This window comes from Ursus arctos, unplaced genomic scaffold (genome assembly GCF_023065955.2).
Source record: "Ursus arctos isolate Adak ecotype North America unplaced genomic scaffold, UrsArc2.0 scaffold_8, whole genome shotgun sequence".
In the NCBI taxonomy this organism is placed as follows: Eukaryota; Metazoa; Chordata; class Mammalia; order Carnivora; family Ursidae; genus Ursus; species Ursus arctos.
In genome coordinates, this window is record NW_026623100.1 from 55,799,618 (window position 1) to 55,816,138 (window position 16,521).

Here is a 16,521-nt window from a genome sequence, read left to right on the forward strand (position 1 = left end):
GGAAGCTAATTGATTGAGGGTTTTAAACAGAGGATTGATAGTCTAGAGGAGGAGACATATAATAAATAAGTACTTACATAAATATTCAAATGATGAGTGGATTCCGATTGGGGAAGTATAGGAGAACTAAACTTGGTTAGGAGCCTCAGGAAAGATATTCCCAAAGAAATTATGTTTAAACTGAGACCTAAGGAGTAAGCATGAATTGATTAAGGCAATGACGTGGAAAAGAATATTCCAGAAAAAGGGAATGAGTGAAATATGAGTCTAGAAAGAGCTTTAATAGCATAAGGATCTGAAAAAAAGCTAGCTTGTCTATTTGTAGTTTACAGAGGCGAGAGTAGCACCAAATGAGGCAGGAGAGATTTGGCAGTGAGTACAGGATTTTAGAAGACATGTGTAGGATTTTAGTTGTTAATCCTCCGTAGCAGTGATTTTAAGGAGAGTAATTTAATCACACTCATATTTACCTGTATTATTTAGTTGGTACTTTGTAGAATTTAGATAGGATTAGAGGAGGGGCCAAGAAGGGAGACCAGTTAGGTACCACTCTGTATTTGCGTACCATTGAAACTGGAAGTGAAAATATCCTCTTTAATTAAATATTGATTGCTTTTACTTTCAAAGATACTCCTTTGAAATTGCTTGCTTGTTATATTGTCACTGTTTGCAGCACATTTTGAAATAATGTTGCTACTTTTGCTATGTACAGTTAAAGGTGCCTTATGATGTGGAGGTAAAGGCTCTTTGCTTTTGCAAATCAAATAAGCTGGATATTTCTTTCTGTAAGGAGAAAAAAAGTCCATTAATGTAGATATATAATCTTTAAGAATAGTGGTTAGTTGGATAAGGTGTTCTTGCCATGTTGGCTAATAATGTGCCACTCCTCAGTAGAATGTCTCCTGGGAGAGAAGGGACTGTCATTGCATTGAACACAATAGATACTGCATGTCTCCATAGATTGGAAAGGGGCATTTAGTAGACAGGTTCAAGGGGAAAGTCTCTTAAAAATGTTGATGTGGGAAAGGATCCCAGGAGTAGGTTGTTGCTACATGGGATCGAGCAATTGGTAGGGAAGAATGCCAGAGAACGGGTATAGACTCTGAAACTAGCTATTAGGTGTTTTTGTTTGTTTTGTTTTTGAAAAGAATAGAAACCTAAACTTTAGAAACTTGTCTCTGCTGTTCCATGTTTTATAGTTATTTCTTCATTACTATTGAGTAAAGTTCTTCTGCAGAGGTTACCTTCTTTTAGTGTGCTGGCTAAACAAAGGAAGAGTTTATATAGCTGTTTTGGGGGAGCTATGTGATTTTGAAGTGGTGGCTGTGGTCTTTGGTGAAAAAGAGTCCGGAGGCTGATGAGACTATAGAATATAACTCTGCATCTCACTGACTGTTCTTCTTGTGTTTTCTGCTAAAATATTATTCCTGTGCTTTGCTTTAATAAGGGAAATGTACTATTAGGTTACTCTTACTAAATTAGGGACTCACTAGCTTTACCGTAAGTGTCAATTTTAGAAACTTCTTAGAACCTTAGCTTAGCCATTTAAATTTCACAGTGAACAATGTTTACAATTCATGTTTTAATCTTTGTAACTTAGATTCATTTTCAGGTGATGCCCACAGGGAAAATTGGAATCTGAGTTATTGGGTAAAATTGACCACCCCCCTCCACCCCTCCTTTGCACAGATCCAGTTTCTGTGTGCATACAGTAGCAGAAGTTGTTTATGGAATAGTGCAGGGCTCAAGAAACAGCTACTGTTCACAGTTAGCTGTTAAGACTTAATAGTAGAGGCTGAACTCAGTATTGCTGCTTATCTGTATATATAGTGGGAAATCTTAGCAATATTCTTGGCCCTGTTATAGAGGGAGTGAGAAATCCAGTATGTACTCGAACATCACTTTTTGTAACTATTTTCAGATGATCTGTAATAAGGGGGAATTTATTTGAAATTTTGCATTAGTTGTGATCCTTTAGGAGAAGTTTGTAATGCAGGAGTTCAAGTAACCTCTTTCTCTTGTTTTAATTCTAGGTGAGAATTATGAAGATGATGACCTAGTAAACTCTGATGAGGTTATGAAGAAACCATGTCCAGTACAGATTGTTCTTGCTCATGAAGATGACCATAACTTTGAGCTCGATGAAGAAGCTTTGGAGCAGATATTGCTACAGGAGCACATACGAGACCTTAACATAGTAGTGGTATCCGTGGCAGGAGCTTTTCGTAAAGGGAAATCATTTCTACTGGACTTCATGCTTAGATATATGTATAACAAGGTGAATAGTGTCTTTTAAATTGAACCCAGTTAAAAACAACCAACCAGCCAACCTTGTTTAAAAATAATAGACAAAATACAGTGAGAGCTGTGTCTTCAATTTAACAAAAATCCAGTTCTTGCTAAAATTTCTCAGTTAAGACAGTGATCTAAGTTTGTTTGAGTTCTTGATTCTGCCTCGTGTCCGTACTGCTTTTGCACGTAGCACATGATGATGCGTGTGATTGAGCATCTGCACTAGGGGCGTGGTAGTTCTCACCTGCGATGTTGTAAGTATTCTCTAAAGTCTCTCATGGACTGTTCTTCTCTCCCTTTTTGTTCTTTCTTCACACCTTCCCCTTCTTGATCATCTTTCCAACAATGTGTGAAGTGGGCTGATAGACTTTTGTAAAAGTACACCTATGCTCTTCAAATAAGTCAGCTTCAGTCACTATTATATTTTGAAATAAAGTCCAGTTCCTTAGAGTGGCTTCCAAGGCCTCTGATGATGTCTGAGCTTCATATCTTGCTTCTCTGTGTCACGTATACTATAGTTTTTGCAGTTCCTCAAGTGTTTCATGTTATTTCTCAAATGTTGCTGTACCCTTGGCTAATCTTTGGATAGCAGGCCTTCCCTGATTTTTGTATTGTTTTGTTTTGTTTAAGTAGGCTCTGTGCCCAACATGGGGCTTGAACTCACAACCCTGAGATCAAGTGTCGCATGCTCTGTGACTGAGCCAGCTGTTGCCCTTAGGCCTTCTCTGATTTTTGAGACTGTGTTATATCCAACTCTTCTGGCACAAGTCATTTGTTTCATTGATGCTGCTTTAGTTACTTATTTTTCCTGGCCAGTTTAATCTCTGCCAGGAGTGGGTCTTACTTGGTTACCGTATCTCCCTCACCTAACACATTAATTGGCCCATAGCACTTATTTTCTGTTTTGACCAATGAATCTCCCTTTCTCCACAGATTTTCACTTTTTAATGGTACCAAGCAATTGTTATTTTCCTCTCCCTCCCTGATTTTGGCTTTCTCCCCTGAAAAAAAGCAAAAAATAATTTCACTTGAATCAGAATGTTTTTCTAACAGTTCAAAGTTGGGCTGAGGGAGTGAGAATTTGATAGGGACGAAGAAGGAGGAATTGGGAATTTGGAGTGGAGCACTTAGGAGGAAGAACTTTCTTTACAGGGGGTGTTTGACATTCAGAAACTGCATGAAGATGCTAGAAATAACACTTTAACAGAATTATGTAATTGTCCAAACACATATCAGGGTGCTCACCTTTACAAGTTCTACATCAGTCTGTAACTGGGTGTGCATCTCCCTTAAGGTAATTAACAAGGTAAACATTCCTAGTTGATTTTCCAGGAAGCTTTTCAGTAAATTCTTTACATAGGGATTTCCTCAGGCATGGTCAGGTATGCCTCAGTGTCAAGAATGTAGTTCATATTAAACAACACTATTTTACATGTTTATCAGATTGAGAAAGATAACAGTATTTCATCCATTTAGACTTGATTATTTCTCACAGTTTTACATCTGAAATAGAAATGAATAAATAGTGGCATATTCTTTAAAAAAAAGACTGTACATATAAAGATGATAATTGAAGTTCTAACTCCTTAAGTTAACTTGTGTATATTGTACGTATGTGTGTCTGAGCTGTTCGGTGTGCAAATGTATTTGATTCCAGGTGGGTCAGAACATTCCAAACAGAATGTTCAAAGGGGAAGGAAGCGTAGATCACTTGCCTAGTGGTGACAGATAAATTTCACCTCAGGTGCCATCTCTGAATCCATCTCTGATCAATTAGTAGTGGTTGTTCAGAGGGGGGAGTAGCAGCCCAAGCATGTGTCATGTATTTGCATTCTCTGAAGTAATGCAATTTCCCTTTTCCTGGGGAGACACTGAAGCCACAGGGAAGGTTATAAGGGCCTGAGTGAGGTTATATATCTAGTTAGTGGCCTCTAAGCTGAAATATCTTTGCTAATTTTCAATGATACAGTTTCCATATAGATTTTCTGGTGTAAATAATCTTACTCTGTTAATTAAAAATGACATTAAACATTGTCTGATTTTTGGGGTAGCATGCCTCTACTTATACTGATTTAGTGGTAAGTCATGCTTTTCCTAGGAGCGTGAAAGTACAGAAGGAGAAGCCATAGTGGGGTAGTTTTGAATTTATTTCATTAACCATATCTGTCTGCAAAGGTGGGATGCTAGCTGAAGAAGGTAGGAGATGAGTAGTGGCTTATACTGACTTTGTATGTCTTTATTGACCTGAGCCATTTATGTAAGGATGCACTTCACTAAAGGAGCTAAATATAAATATTTTACTTCATGATTTAGAAATAGATGACTGTTTTCATTTTGAGTAGTTAGTAAAGTAATAATACAGGGTTGAATGTGAGCTCGTTTCTGTTGGATAAAAACGAAAACTTTAGTATTTAAGTTCTTAACACTAAGAATATTCTGAGGTTTTTATAAAACTTTTCCAAATTATAGGGGAAATTCTGATTTTTAGGTCTCATATTCTTGTGAAGTAGATCGCTTCTTACACAGGCCTGTTTGTTGTTGTTGTTTGGTTTTTTTGAGCTGTCACTTGTATTTTGAAAATAGGTTTTCAAAGTACAGGAGGAAGGAGGTTGTCTTTTGTAAACTCGAGAGGTGAACTAAACACTTTTCTAGAATAAAATTCCCTCATGTGTGTTGAAATTGATCAATTACTATAGTTAAACTTTTACCATGAAATATAAGATATGAGAGGGTCACTAAAACTGCTAATTCTTGAATTCATAATGTAGGAAACATTTTGAACTTACAAGGATATGACTTAAGACATTCACTATGAATGCCATATATGAGGACTATCACAGAAATTCAGGTATTGGTGAACGTAATAATTTGTAAGTAGAATATTTATTACTTGTAAAAGTCATTCTCAAAAAGCTATAATGAAATGATTATAAAAATTTATGTGACAACCATTAGGTCTGTTATGTCAGTATTTTAAAAAAAATCATTATTTCATTTGTGAAAATACGGAGTTATATAAGAGGAGATGAAAATCTATAATGAGAGACAGATGAGGTGGTAAGGGTGGGAGAGAGGATGACTTTTCCCTGTGAAATGTATGTGTATACTCTCAAGCATCTTATACATTTCCCTTTATAATGCTGACTTGGTTGTTCAGAGTGTAGTTCAGGTAAATGTGTTTTTTCTTTTTTGAATTTTTCTTTTTTCCCTGAAGTATAATTTATATACAGGCAAGTGCCCAAATCTTAAGTGTATAGCTTGCTGTAATTTTACATATATGTATATGTACACCCATATTACCATGGCCCAGATGAAGATACAGAACCTCACACCCCATCTTGTTATATCCCTTCCAGTTAATATCTACCCCTCAGTTAATATCTACCCCAAAAGGTAACTGCTGTATTGAACTCTCATACCACAGATTGGTTTTGCCTATTTTTGAACCTTACATGAATGAAGTCATACCATAAAATTTTGTGATTGGATTATTTCTTTAAAGTAGCTATGAAATGTGCCCATGTTTTTGAATGTAGTGGTTGTTCATTATTTTTGTTACTTTGGTATCTGCTGTATGATTATACCATATTTATTTATTCATTTAACTGTCAGTGGATATTTGCTTTGATCTTATAACTTTTAGTAAGCTCATTTTTGTGAATCCCATGCTTCCAAAGTGGATTACTCCTATGATAATAGGAATTATTACAAAAATGCTGATCAAAAATTATCATGTAGAAGTGATTTCAGTTTCAGGAATTGGTTTAGGGAGGTCAAAACTTCATTTAGAATTAAATTATGTATTAATTCTAAAAAAGTATTAAAAATACTTGGGACATATTGAACACTAAGCAAAGGTGAGAGCTGTTAATGAATTCTCCTAGGTAGAGCCTTAATTCTGTACGGAGTTGCTTGCACTTTTATTTCATTCTCTGTTTTTTAAAAAACTTTATTATGGAGAATTTTTAACACATGTAAACGTAGATAATAGTATAATGAGTGCTCATGTATTTACAGTTATCAACTCAATCTCATTTCATCTATACCCTAACTCATTCCATACCTTACATGTTGTTTTGAAGTATGTCCAGATATATGATTTCATTTGTCAGTATTTCAGTATATATCTCTTTAAAGATAAGGGGCTTTTTGGACATTACAGTAATATTACACATAAAAACAAATAATTCCTTAAGTTAGGTAGTATAAGGGATCAACTTTCCAGTTGACTCAGACATTTTAATTGTTAACAGTTTGTTTTGAGTCAAGATCGAACCAAATGAGGTCCACATTGTGATTGGTGGCCTTTAAAGTGTTTTTAACTTTTTTAAGGCTTCTTTCCATCTCTTTTTCTTGGCAGTTTATTTGTTGAAGAAATTGGTTGTTGGTCTTACAGAGTTTCCCCGGTCTGGATTTGCTGATTTTTATTCCATTGGGGTAATTTTACATGTTCCTTTGTCCTACGAATGTTAGTTAAAGCTAAGCACTTGATCAGACTCAGGTTCAACTTTTGGCAAGAGTATCTCATAGGTGATGTTTTCTTCCGTGAGGAAGTACAGATTATCTTTTAAGATAACAGTTTTTGAATCATTACCGAATTCTAGGTATTCTGATTACTGAGTATTTATAGGTACTATCTCACTCAGTGTTCGCATTAACCTTATGCAGTAATATTAGTATTTCAGCTTGATAGTTGAGGAAATGAAACTCAAAGGACGTGGCAAGGGTGAGATCCAGACCAGGCAATTTGATTCCAAAGTCTTTATTTTTAAAACCACTATATAAAATGATGTTTGGTCCTTTTCCGTACTTAAACTGAGCTATTCTTTTGTAAATGGTCACTTTTCAATGTTGACTTCAGTAGTTGAGATAGACTGACAGGAGTGCATGCCTCCTAACTTGTTTTGCTGCCCAGAGTTTTAACTCCATTTATAATATAATTGCTAAAGGCATTTTAAGGGAGACTATATATAGTTTTTATTTTTTACTATTTAAAGAGTTGCTCCCCAAATGGCTTCCAGAGATCAGGAGTAAGAACTGTCTTTAAGAATCATATGTGCTGCTACATATAATTTGCCAAAAGCGCAAATATCCCTGAATTGGCCATATGGGATGTTGAACTTGATTTCACCTTTTTTCCCTAAGGCTAACAATGTCTGATATGTGAGACTTGTGGGAAATGTGTGAATGCATGAAGAAAAATTTGGTTTGTTTCATGTTCTTTTCTAAGAAAGAAACATATTGAGGAAGAACAATATTTTTGAAAGTTTCTTCCTAGGGTCATTTTATTACTTTTTTTTGTGATATAACTTACATACAATAAAGTTCATAAACCTTAGTATAGCCAGTGAATTTTTATGTACCTATACTTTTGTAACCACTGCCACTGAGATCAAGAAAGAGAATACTACCAGCATTATAGAAGGCTCTCTCATTTCCCCTGCCAGGTATTACTGTCTTTAACATTGAGAGTCCACCACCATCTTGACTTCCATCACTGTAGATCAGTTTTGTCTACTCTTGAGCTTTATGTAAATGTAATTATAAAGTATGCACTCTTGTGTCTGGTTTCATTCACTCAACATTGAATCTAAGAGATTTCTCTGTGTTATTACATGCATCAGTAATTGTTGTTTGTTATTGCTGAGTGGTATTTCATTGGATGAAGATACCACAATTTATTTACGCCTTCTTTTGATAGACATGGGTTATTTGTAATTTTTGTCTATTATGAATAAAGCTACCATGAACATTCTTGTATAAATCTTGGCAACGTAAGTACTTATTTCTGTTGGGTATACTCCCAGGAGTAGAAATGCTAGGTCCATAATGCCCATGTAACTGTAGTAGGGACTGCCAAAATTTTTTCCAAAGTGGCTTTATCAATTTGTACTTCCACGAGCAATGTAAGAGACGTACATTCTTTATACATCTGATGAACAGTATTTGTAAGTCTTTTTAATTTTAGCTGTTCTGATAGGTATGCATTTTGTAAGTTTTAAACCATCATTGTACTCTGTACAGGTTCATGCTTATAAAACTTGCCACATTTAATGTAGAAATTTAGCTTATTCATTTAATTATTACTCTAACTGAATTAGCTTTTGTGTATTTTCACTTACTACAAGTGAAACACTGTATATAAGTTATGTAATAAGCTGCTAAAATTTTAAATTTTATATTGTTACTATTTTTGCCTATGCAAGAAGCCAGCAAAATTTGTTCAGAATTTCAAAAAGGAAAATAAAAATTGGTGGGCTTATTTTTATCCCAGAATATAAGCTAAGGGGTTGGGTATAGAGGTTATGTGAACTGTGGACTACATTTTTTCCATTAGCATGCTGGCCTTTTTTTCCTCCTAGATTTTGATTTCTGGGTTGAAACTAATCTATTCTCTCATATGTGGGTTTAAAATTAGTGTGAGTAATTTCAGTTAGAAAAACTTCACCAAATGTTGCCAAAGCTAGAGGAATCAGAAGCAGATAAGATGGAGGAGTCTACAATATATTGTTCGAAGTCCTTATAGCAGTGTTCTGGGAGAGACTTTCTCAGTTGCATTCCTGAATCTATTCCCTGAAAAATGTTTTGTCATTTGTAGCCTTTGAAAACACCTCTCCAGCTTTAAGCCCCGAATGTATGTACTTCCTGTTGTGTATTATCAAAATTATGGTGTCTACATCATCATATATTTGGACTTGAGAGAACATAAATTATTCGTTCCAACAGATCTTTTTCCATTCTGAAGTCTGTGTTCCTTTTAAGTTAAAGTTACTGTTTCTAAAGTAATTGATTTTATTTAGGTCATTAACTGAAAGATAAATCTTAGGTAATAGACTGTTAATGTAGGTGCTGATTACTCAAACACAGCTTTAAGACATTTAGGGGGTTAAACAGTCTTGTATAATTTAAGTTCCTTTTATATTAATATTAACTGTTCTTGGAGAATACTTTTTTAAAGTCATTAACTCCCTGCCTCCTTCCCTCATTCTCCCAGACAATTTAACTTACGAGTTTTAATTCAGCAATGTTTTGTTCTGTTTGAAACATTATTTTTTTACGCATATTTTTAAATAATTAATAGGATGCATTTTCTATAGATACTTTGGGTAATGTTCATAATCCTTTCATCAAAAAGTAAGTTTAGGGGTGCTGGAGTGGCTCAGTCAGTTAAACGGCCAACTCTTGATTTCGGCTGGGGTCATGGTCTCAGGGTCCTGGAATTGAGCCCAGTGTTGGGCTCCTCGCTCAGTGGGCCATCTGCTCGAGGATTTTCTCTTTCTCTTTCTGACCCTCCCACTGCTCATGTTCTCTCTCTCTCTCTCAAATAAATAAATCTTAAAAAAAAAAAAAAAAAAAGGCAAGTTTAGGGGTGCCTGGCTTAGTCAGTAGAGCATGAGAGACTCTTGATCTTGAGGTTGTAAGTTCAAGCCCCATGTTGGATGTAAGAGATTACTTAAAAAGAAAAAAATCTTAAAAAGAAAAAAAAATGTTGAAGCCCTAGGATTTATGACATACTGCACTAGTACATGGATATATAGCAGAACCTCCAGTGGACATTCTTTTTCCTCCTAGATGTCTGTAGTATTATGGGATGGATTTTGTATGAGTGGGAGTCTTTGTTAAGCTTGTATACTAAATGTATTTGATTTTTGGTGTTGCTTTTAACAGCTTTATTGAGATACAATTTACATACCATATAATCCATCCACTTAAACTGCATAGTTTCATGGTTTTAGTCTATTCAGAGTTACACAACTATCAACCACAATCAATTTTAGAACATTTTTATCACCTCAAAATGAGAAAAATCAAAACCCTGTACCCTTTAACTATCTCTTCTCCTTCCCCAACCCCAAACCTCTGGCCCCAAGGAACTATCAATTTGTTTTCTGTCTCTATAGAGTTGCCTATTCTGGACATACACCTAAATGAAATAATATAATATATAGTCTTTTGGTGACTGGCTTCTTTCACTTAGCATAATGTTTTATTTAAAAAAATTTTTTTTAAACATTTATTTAAGAGAGAGAGCACGAGTGGGGGTTGAGGGGCAGAGGGAGAGGGAGAAGCAGACTCTCCCCTGAGCAGGGAGCCCGATGCTGGGCTGATCCCAGGACCCTGAGATCATGACCTGAGCTGAAGGCAGATGCTTAACCAACTAAACCACCCAGGTACCCCTAGCATAATGTTTTAAAGGTTCATTTATGTTCCAGCATTATCAGTGCTTCAGTGTATAGATATACCACATTTTATTTATCCATTTTATCAGTTAATGGACATTTGCGTTGTTTCCACCTTTTGGCTTATGAATAATGCTATAATTATATGAATATATATTAATATATAATATTTCACTAATTATAATACATTGGTATATAATAATGAATAATAATGGAATTAGGTAAAGGTCTAGCTTCTTTTGTATATGCCTATCCAGTTGTCCTAGCACCATTTGTTGGAAAGGCTATTCCTTCTCCATTGAGTGATCTTGGCACTTTTTTTGTTGAAAATTAGTTGATCATAGATATGGATTTATTTCTGGACTCTCAATTTTATTTCATTGGTCTGTATTGTCTATTCTTAATGCCAGGACCAGACTATCTTGATTTCTGTTGCTCTTTAGTAAGTTTTCAAATCAAGAAGTGAGAGTCCTCTTACTTTTTTCTTTTTTTAAGATTGTCTATTTAAAAAAAATAAAAGTAATAAGATGATCTATCCTAGGTCCTTTGCGATTCCATGTGAATTTTAGACTTAGCCTGTCATTTTCTATGGGAGGTTAGTTGGAATTCTGTTGGTAATTGGGTTGACTATGAAAGATCAGCCTGAGGAGTATTGCCATCTTAGTATAAAGTGATCCAATTCATGAACATAGGATGTTTTCCCATTTATTTATTTACTTGCTTTTAAAATGTTTTTCCTTTTATTTAGATCTTCTTTAATTTCTTTCAGAAATGTTTTATGGTTTGCAGAGTATGTTTTCTTTTTGTTAAATTTATTCCTTTTTTAATGCTATTATGTATGGAATTGTTTTAATTTCATTTTCAGATCGTTCATTGTAAGCTTACAGAAATACAATTGATTTTTGTATATTGATCTTGTATCCTGCAACCTTGCTCAGTTCCTTCATTAGTTCCAGTAGTTTTTTAGTGTACTCTTCAGAGTTTTCTGTGTACCAGATCATGTCATCTGTAAGAAGAGATAGTTTTACTTTTTCCCTTCCAGTCTAAGTACCTCTTACCTCTTTTTCTTGGAGTACAAGTGGTAAGAGTGGATATCCTTATTGTTTTTTTAATCTTTAAGGAGGAAGCATTGAGGTTCTCACCATTATCTATGATTTTAGCTGAAGGATTTTTTTGCACTTTTTTTTTTTTTTAAACCAAGCTTGGGAAGTTTCTGTTCCTAGTCTGTTGGGAGGTTTTGTTTTGTTTTTTAATCATGGATGGATGTTGGATTTTGTCAAGTGCTTTTTCTGTGTATCTATTAATATGATCATGTGATTTTTCTTAGCTTGTTGATATTATGTTATTCATTTTTTGAATATTGAGTCATTTCTTGCATCCCTGGAATAAATCCCATTTAGCTGTGGGGTATAATATTTTAATATACATTGTTGGATTTCATTTGTTAACATTTTGTTGAATGTTTTTGCATCTATGTTCATGAGATATATGGGTCCATAGCTTTCCTTTCTTTTAATGTCTCCAGAACTTTTTCACCTTCCCAAACCAAAACTGTACCCATGCAACTCCCATTTTTCCTCTCCCCCTCAGCACCTGGTAACCACCATTCTCCTCTGTCTCCATGGGTTTAACTACTCTAGATACTTGATATAAGTAGAATCATAACGGTATTGTTATTTTGTGGCTGGCTTATTTCATTTGGTATAATGTCTTCAGAGTCAAGGACATCTTTTTTAACTAGATTTTTTATTTTAATTCTTGTTGAGTGTGGATCTAAGTTGATAGAGTTGTCCTTTGTCTTAGCTTGTGACTTGGGTCAGTCATAATGTTATCTATTTGTCTAGCCCCAAAAGAGAGGAGTTGGACATGGGGTTAAGAAAGATGTTAGACAATTATAAACTGTTTTAAGACTCTAATGTTTCTTAATTTGTTCTAAGACTCACAGGGTATTCTTATATATTCAAATGAAAACACTAAGCGATGCTTGGTGGTCAGAATGTGTATATTATTCTGTCCACAATTTGGGTGTTGATTGTTTATAACCTACCTCCTAAATTAGGTAGATTTACAAGATTAAGATTTTCATCCATGGTGCTTTTGTGGGGAATGTCTCTCAACTAAGAAGGATCTCCTCTTTTATTGTAGTGTTACTTGAATCTTAATTTCATCCTTTTGTCATTTTTCCTCACAGCTATGATGTTATGGCCTTTATCCTTCCAGCCTGCCCATTGGGGTCTCTAGGCCCCGCAAGCAGGAAGTTGTGTGTATTCTGACACACACAGACCTGGCTGGACCACCAGCTCTGTGTTTAAAGTTTTCCTGGCTATATTTTCACTTTGTTGCTAGGGAATGCTATCTTTCCTATGGTGAAATAAGAATTTGTTTCTTATTATTTAGAGTAAGTAGGGGTTCTTTATTGTTGATAATTATATTACATTGGTAAGTCTTTTTGGCAAGGGCTTATGTATATTTACTGTAGTATTTGATATTTCAAGTTTGGGTGTTTTCAGATTACCTTTTACCATTAAGATTCATTCTAAAAGATCTTCTCTTTTTATTTTACTGGAGGACTAAGATTATTTTTGGAATTTTGAGTTTTAAGGCTTTTTTTTTTGGTCTCCACAGTAGTAAATGGTACCAGTTCACTGTTTTTCAAGTTCTTAGATTTGTTTTTAGTAACTTATGACATTAGTTTTCAGTGAGGCTGCTTCTAGAATTCACTAGAATGCTCCTGGAGGGCAGGAATGTTTGTTCTTATGCACTGCTATAGCCCTAGAACCTGGAACAGTAGCTGGCACATGGTAGGGATTCAGTGACTGCTTGCTGAGTGAATGTATAAATGTATTTTATGGAAGTTACCAGTATTCTTTATGATACAGTGATAGACTTCTTAACTTTAAGTTTTACCTGTCATCCTTTTTTGTCTTTTAAAAGATTGATTTATTTTAGAAAGAATGTGCACCAGTGGGGGGAGGGGCAGAGGAAGAGAATCTTAAGCAGGCTCCCTGCTGAGTGTGGAGCCTGGCTTGGGGCTGGATCTTTGACCCATGAGATAAGACCTGAGCAGAAACCAAGAGTCGGAAGCCCAACTGACTCTTTCATCCTTTTACTGACTAATCAGTTTAGTGGTTTTTAAACATTTTCATTACAGGGTAAACTAACAAAAGATGATATATAGTCAATAGATTTTTTTTTTTTATGAGCCTCCCCCCCCCCTTTAAAAAGACATCAATTCTTTTTAAAGTTTTTGAGAGAGTAAAATTAACAAACACGTTAGCCTGTGATTTTGGTCATATCTACTTTTTAAAAATTATTTTTACTGTCTTGTCTGTGTAATTGTTTTTAGGAATAATAAAAGGGACATATTTCTTCCATATCTCTTACCCATGCTCAAAAGGAAACACATTAAAGCTTAGTAATTAAAATTTTTTATGTGTTCATTTATTGAACAAATATTTTGAGTGCCTGTTACAAGCCAGGCATTATTCTGTGTCCTGGGAATACTGTTCTGTGTTTTGAGGGGGAAAAAAAAAACAGGCAAAACTTCCTTCCTTGTGGAACTTACATTCTCATAGAGGAGATAGAGAAATAAGACAAATAAGTAATATGTAGAATAAAAATCGATTTCTCTAAGAGGGTGGATTCTTCTAAGTTATTCGTATAGGTTGGACCTTTTAAAAGTAATCAATTTGTTAAGTACTTTGGCATTGTTAGTGGAATGAGAAGCCAAGACACTTTGGTAGGAGCAATTTGGTAAACAGAGGTGGAATTTATAGCTTGTGCTCTCAAGACTTAACACAGGAAATACAGTTCAAAGCTGTTAAAGATAACCACCTGTAGTGTCAACAGTATTTTTTAGGAGTTCAGAAAAGTTGGAGTTTCTTGAGTGCTGGCTCAGTCCAGGCAAAAAACAGGTGAAACAAAGATAGCATATAGATATGCTAAACAACATATATATTTGGAATAGTGACCTTCCTGTAGAAACAGGAAGAGAGAAAGTGTGTGTGGTGTGTTAGGGGGACTATAGGGTATATCAGGATCAGAGGTAGGAAAAGTAAATTGAAGCTGGGTTGTATGCAGCAGATCTCTAGATGGTTCTATAGGTAAATGGGGAACCACAGATGACTTTTTTTTTTTTTTTTAAGATTTTTATTTATTTGAGAGAGAGAGAGAGTGGGGGGTGGAGGGGCAGAGGGAGAGAATCTTCAAGCAGACTCCCTGCTGAGCACGGAGCCTGACTCAGGGCTAGATCTCACCACCCCCACGAGATGGTGACCTGAGCTGAAACCAAGAGTCAGGCGCTTAACTGACTGAGCCACCTAGGCGTTCCTGCAGATGACTTTTTAGGACAGTAGCATGATTCCATTTCTTGTTGAGAAAATTAAGTGACTATGGGAGGATGGGTTGGAGAGTATAGCACGGAGGTGCAGGAAGACCTATTTAGAGCATCCAAAATATAGTCCCGGGGCAAGACCACCACTGTGCTTGTTTAGGGGATACCATTATTCCTCTAATCACTGTGAAGGGTCCCTCCTGAAGCACAAGTCCTTAGTATATAGTGTGAATGGCGTTGTGCTATGAGGCAGCTTTGTCACCAATAGAGAGATGAGGGGCCCTTAAGTTGAAGATACTGAAAGTTGAAGAAGAATCCAAGAGAATTTTGTAATTGATAAGATTGGTAACCTATTGGGGATGGGAGTTTTGTGAAATAATAATCATTATATATGGTTTGAAGTTTAAGGCTGATCTTCACATTCAGTGATGGTTGGACAACACTTTTTCCACCTTAAATCTGCTTTTTATAAATTGCTTCATCCCTCATTGAGCCTACCTTAAACATCTTTACTCCTGATGTGAGCTTTGTTTTCTGTTTTGGACTGTGTACCTACGCTTGTTAGAAGTATTTCTGAAACAAAGGAATTTTTCCTATGGGATACTTTGAGTAAAGGCTATGTGGGCTAAAGTATAGGGGTCTTGATAATCTGTCAAACTTACTCATTTATTATGTTCCAGAATTAATTTTCCTGATACATTATCTTATGGTATATTAACTTCTGTATTATTTGAGTATTTATTTATAACCATTTAGCCCGTGGTTTTAGTTAGAACATTTTATTATGGAAAGTTTTAAACATACCCAAGGATAGAGTAGTATAATGAACCCCAATGTATGTATCAACATTTTGTTGTTCTTGTTTCATCCTAAACCTCCCTGCCCTTTTATTTTTTTCTGGAATATTTTAAAGCAAATACCAGGCATAGTTTTTCACAATAAATACTTGAGTATTTAAGAACTCTGTTATTGTTAGTATTACCCACCATACTGTTATCACACCAAACAATCATTTTTACTGTGATTTAGTACCACCTAGTAAAATACCCTGTCTGGGTTCAGATTTCCCTTTTGGTTTTGAAAAAGGCTTTTTTTTTTTTTTTTTTTTTTTTAAACCAATTGGATTGTTTGAATCAGGTTCCAAGCAAGTGTTGTGGTTATTTTTAAACTTGTTATTTTTCAAAGAGAAAATTAAGGCAGTGTGAAAACATTTTAGTATAAGCTATTCTAAGAGAGCAGTGCTTTTCTGACAGCCATTCTTTCTGGAACTTAGTTTTGCTTATCTGTGTGAGGAGATGTCACAATAGCTGGTATCTATATTTTATGATTTTTTTTTTTAAGATTTTATTTATTTGACACAGAGAGACAGCCAGCTAGAGAGGGAACACAAGCAGGGGGAGTGGGAGAGGAAGAAGCAGGCTCCCAGCAGAGCAGGGAACCCGATGCAGGGCTCGATCCCAGGACCCTGGGATCATGCCCTGAGTTGAAGGCAGACGCTTAATGACTGAGCCACCCAGGCGCCCCAGCATTTTATGATTTTTAAACATAGGAAATCTTCAAAATGGGAAAAGTGGGGATGGCCTCACTTATCTAGAAGCCTAAAGAGTGAAAATGTGAAGTTTGAGAAGGTTCGGTTTATAAGAGACCACAACTCTTAAGACAAAGCACCTCAGCTAGAACTTGGGATTGCTTCTGTAACTGCTTGTGTAATGTTAC

General features: G+C 35.4%; 1 protein-coding gene across 4 annotated transcripts in view; it reads left to right on the forward strand.

Annotated features, from left to right (window-relative positions):
* Positions 1-16,521, forward strand: part of ATL2 (atlastin GTPase 2) — a 54,245-nt gene that overhangs the window by 20,641 nt on the left and 17,083 nt on the right. For 3 of the 4 annotated variants that reach the window (XM_026479163.4, XM_026479187.4, XM_026479172.4), the window contains exon 2: positions 2,034-2,278. The exons of the other annotated variant lie outside the window; for it this stretch is intronic. In XM_026479163.4, coding sequence (XP_026334948.1) covers positions 2,034-2,278 — 245 coding nt within the window. The remainder of the gene's footprint in view (positions 1-2,033; positions 2,279-16,521) is intronic. 4 annotated transcript variants of the gene reach the window in all.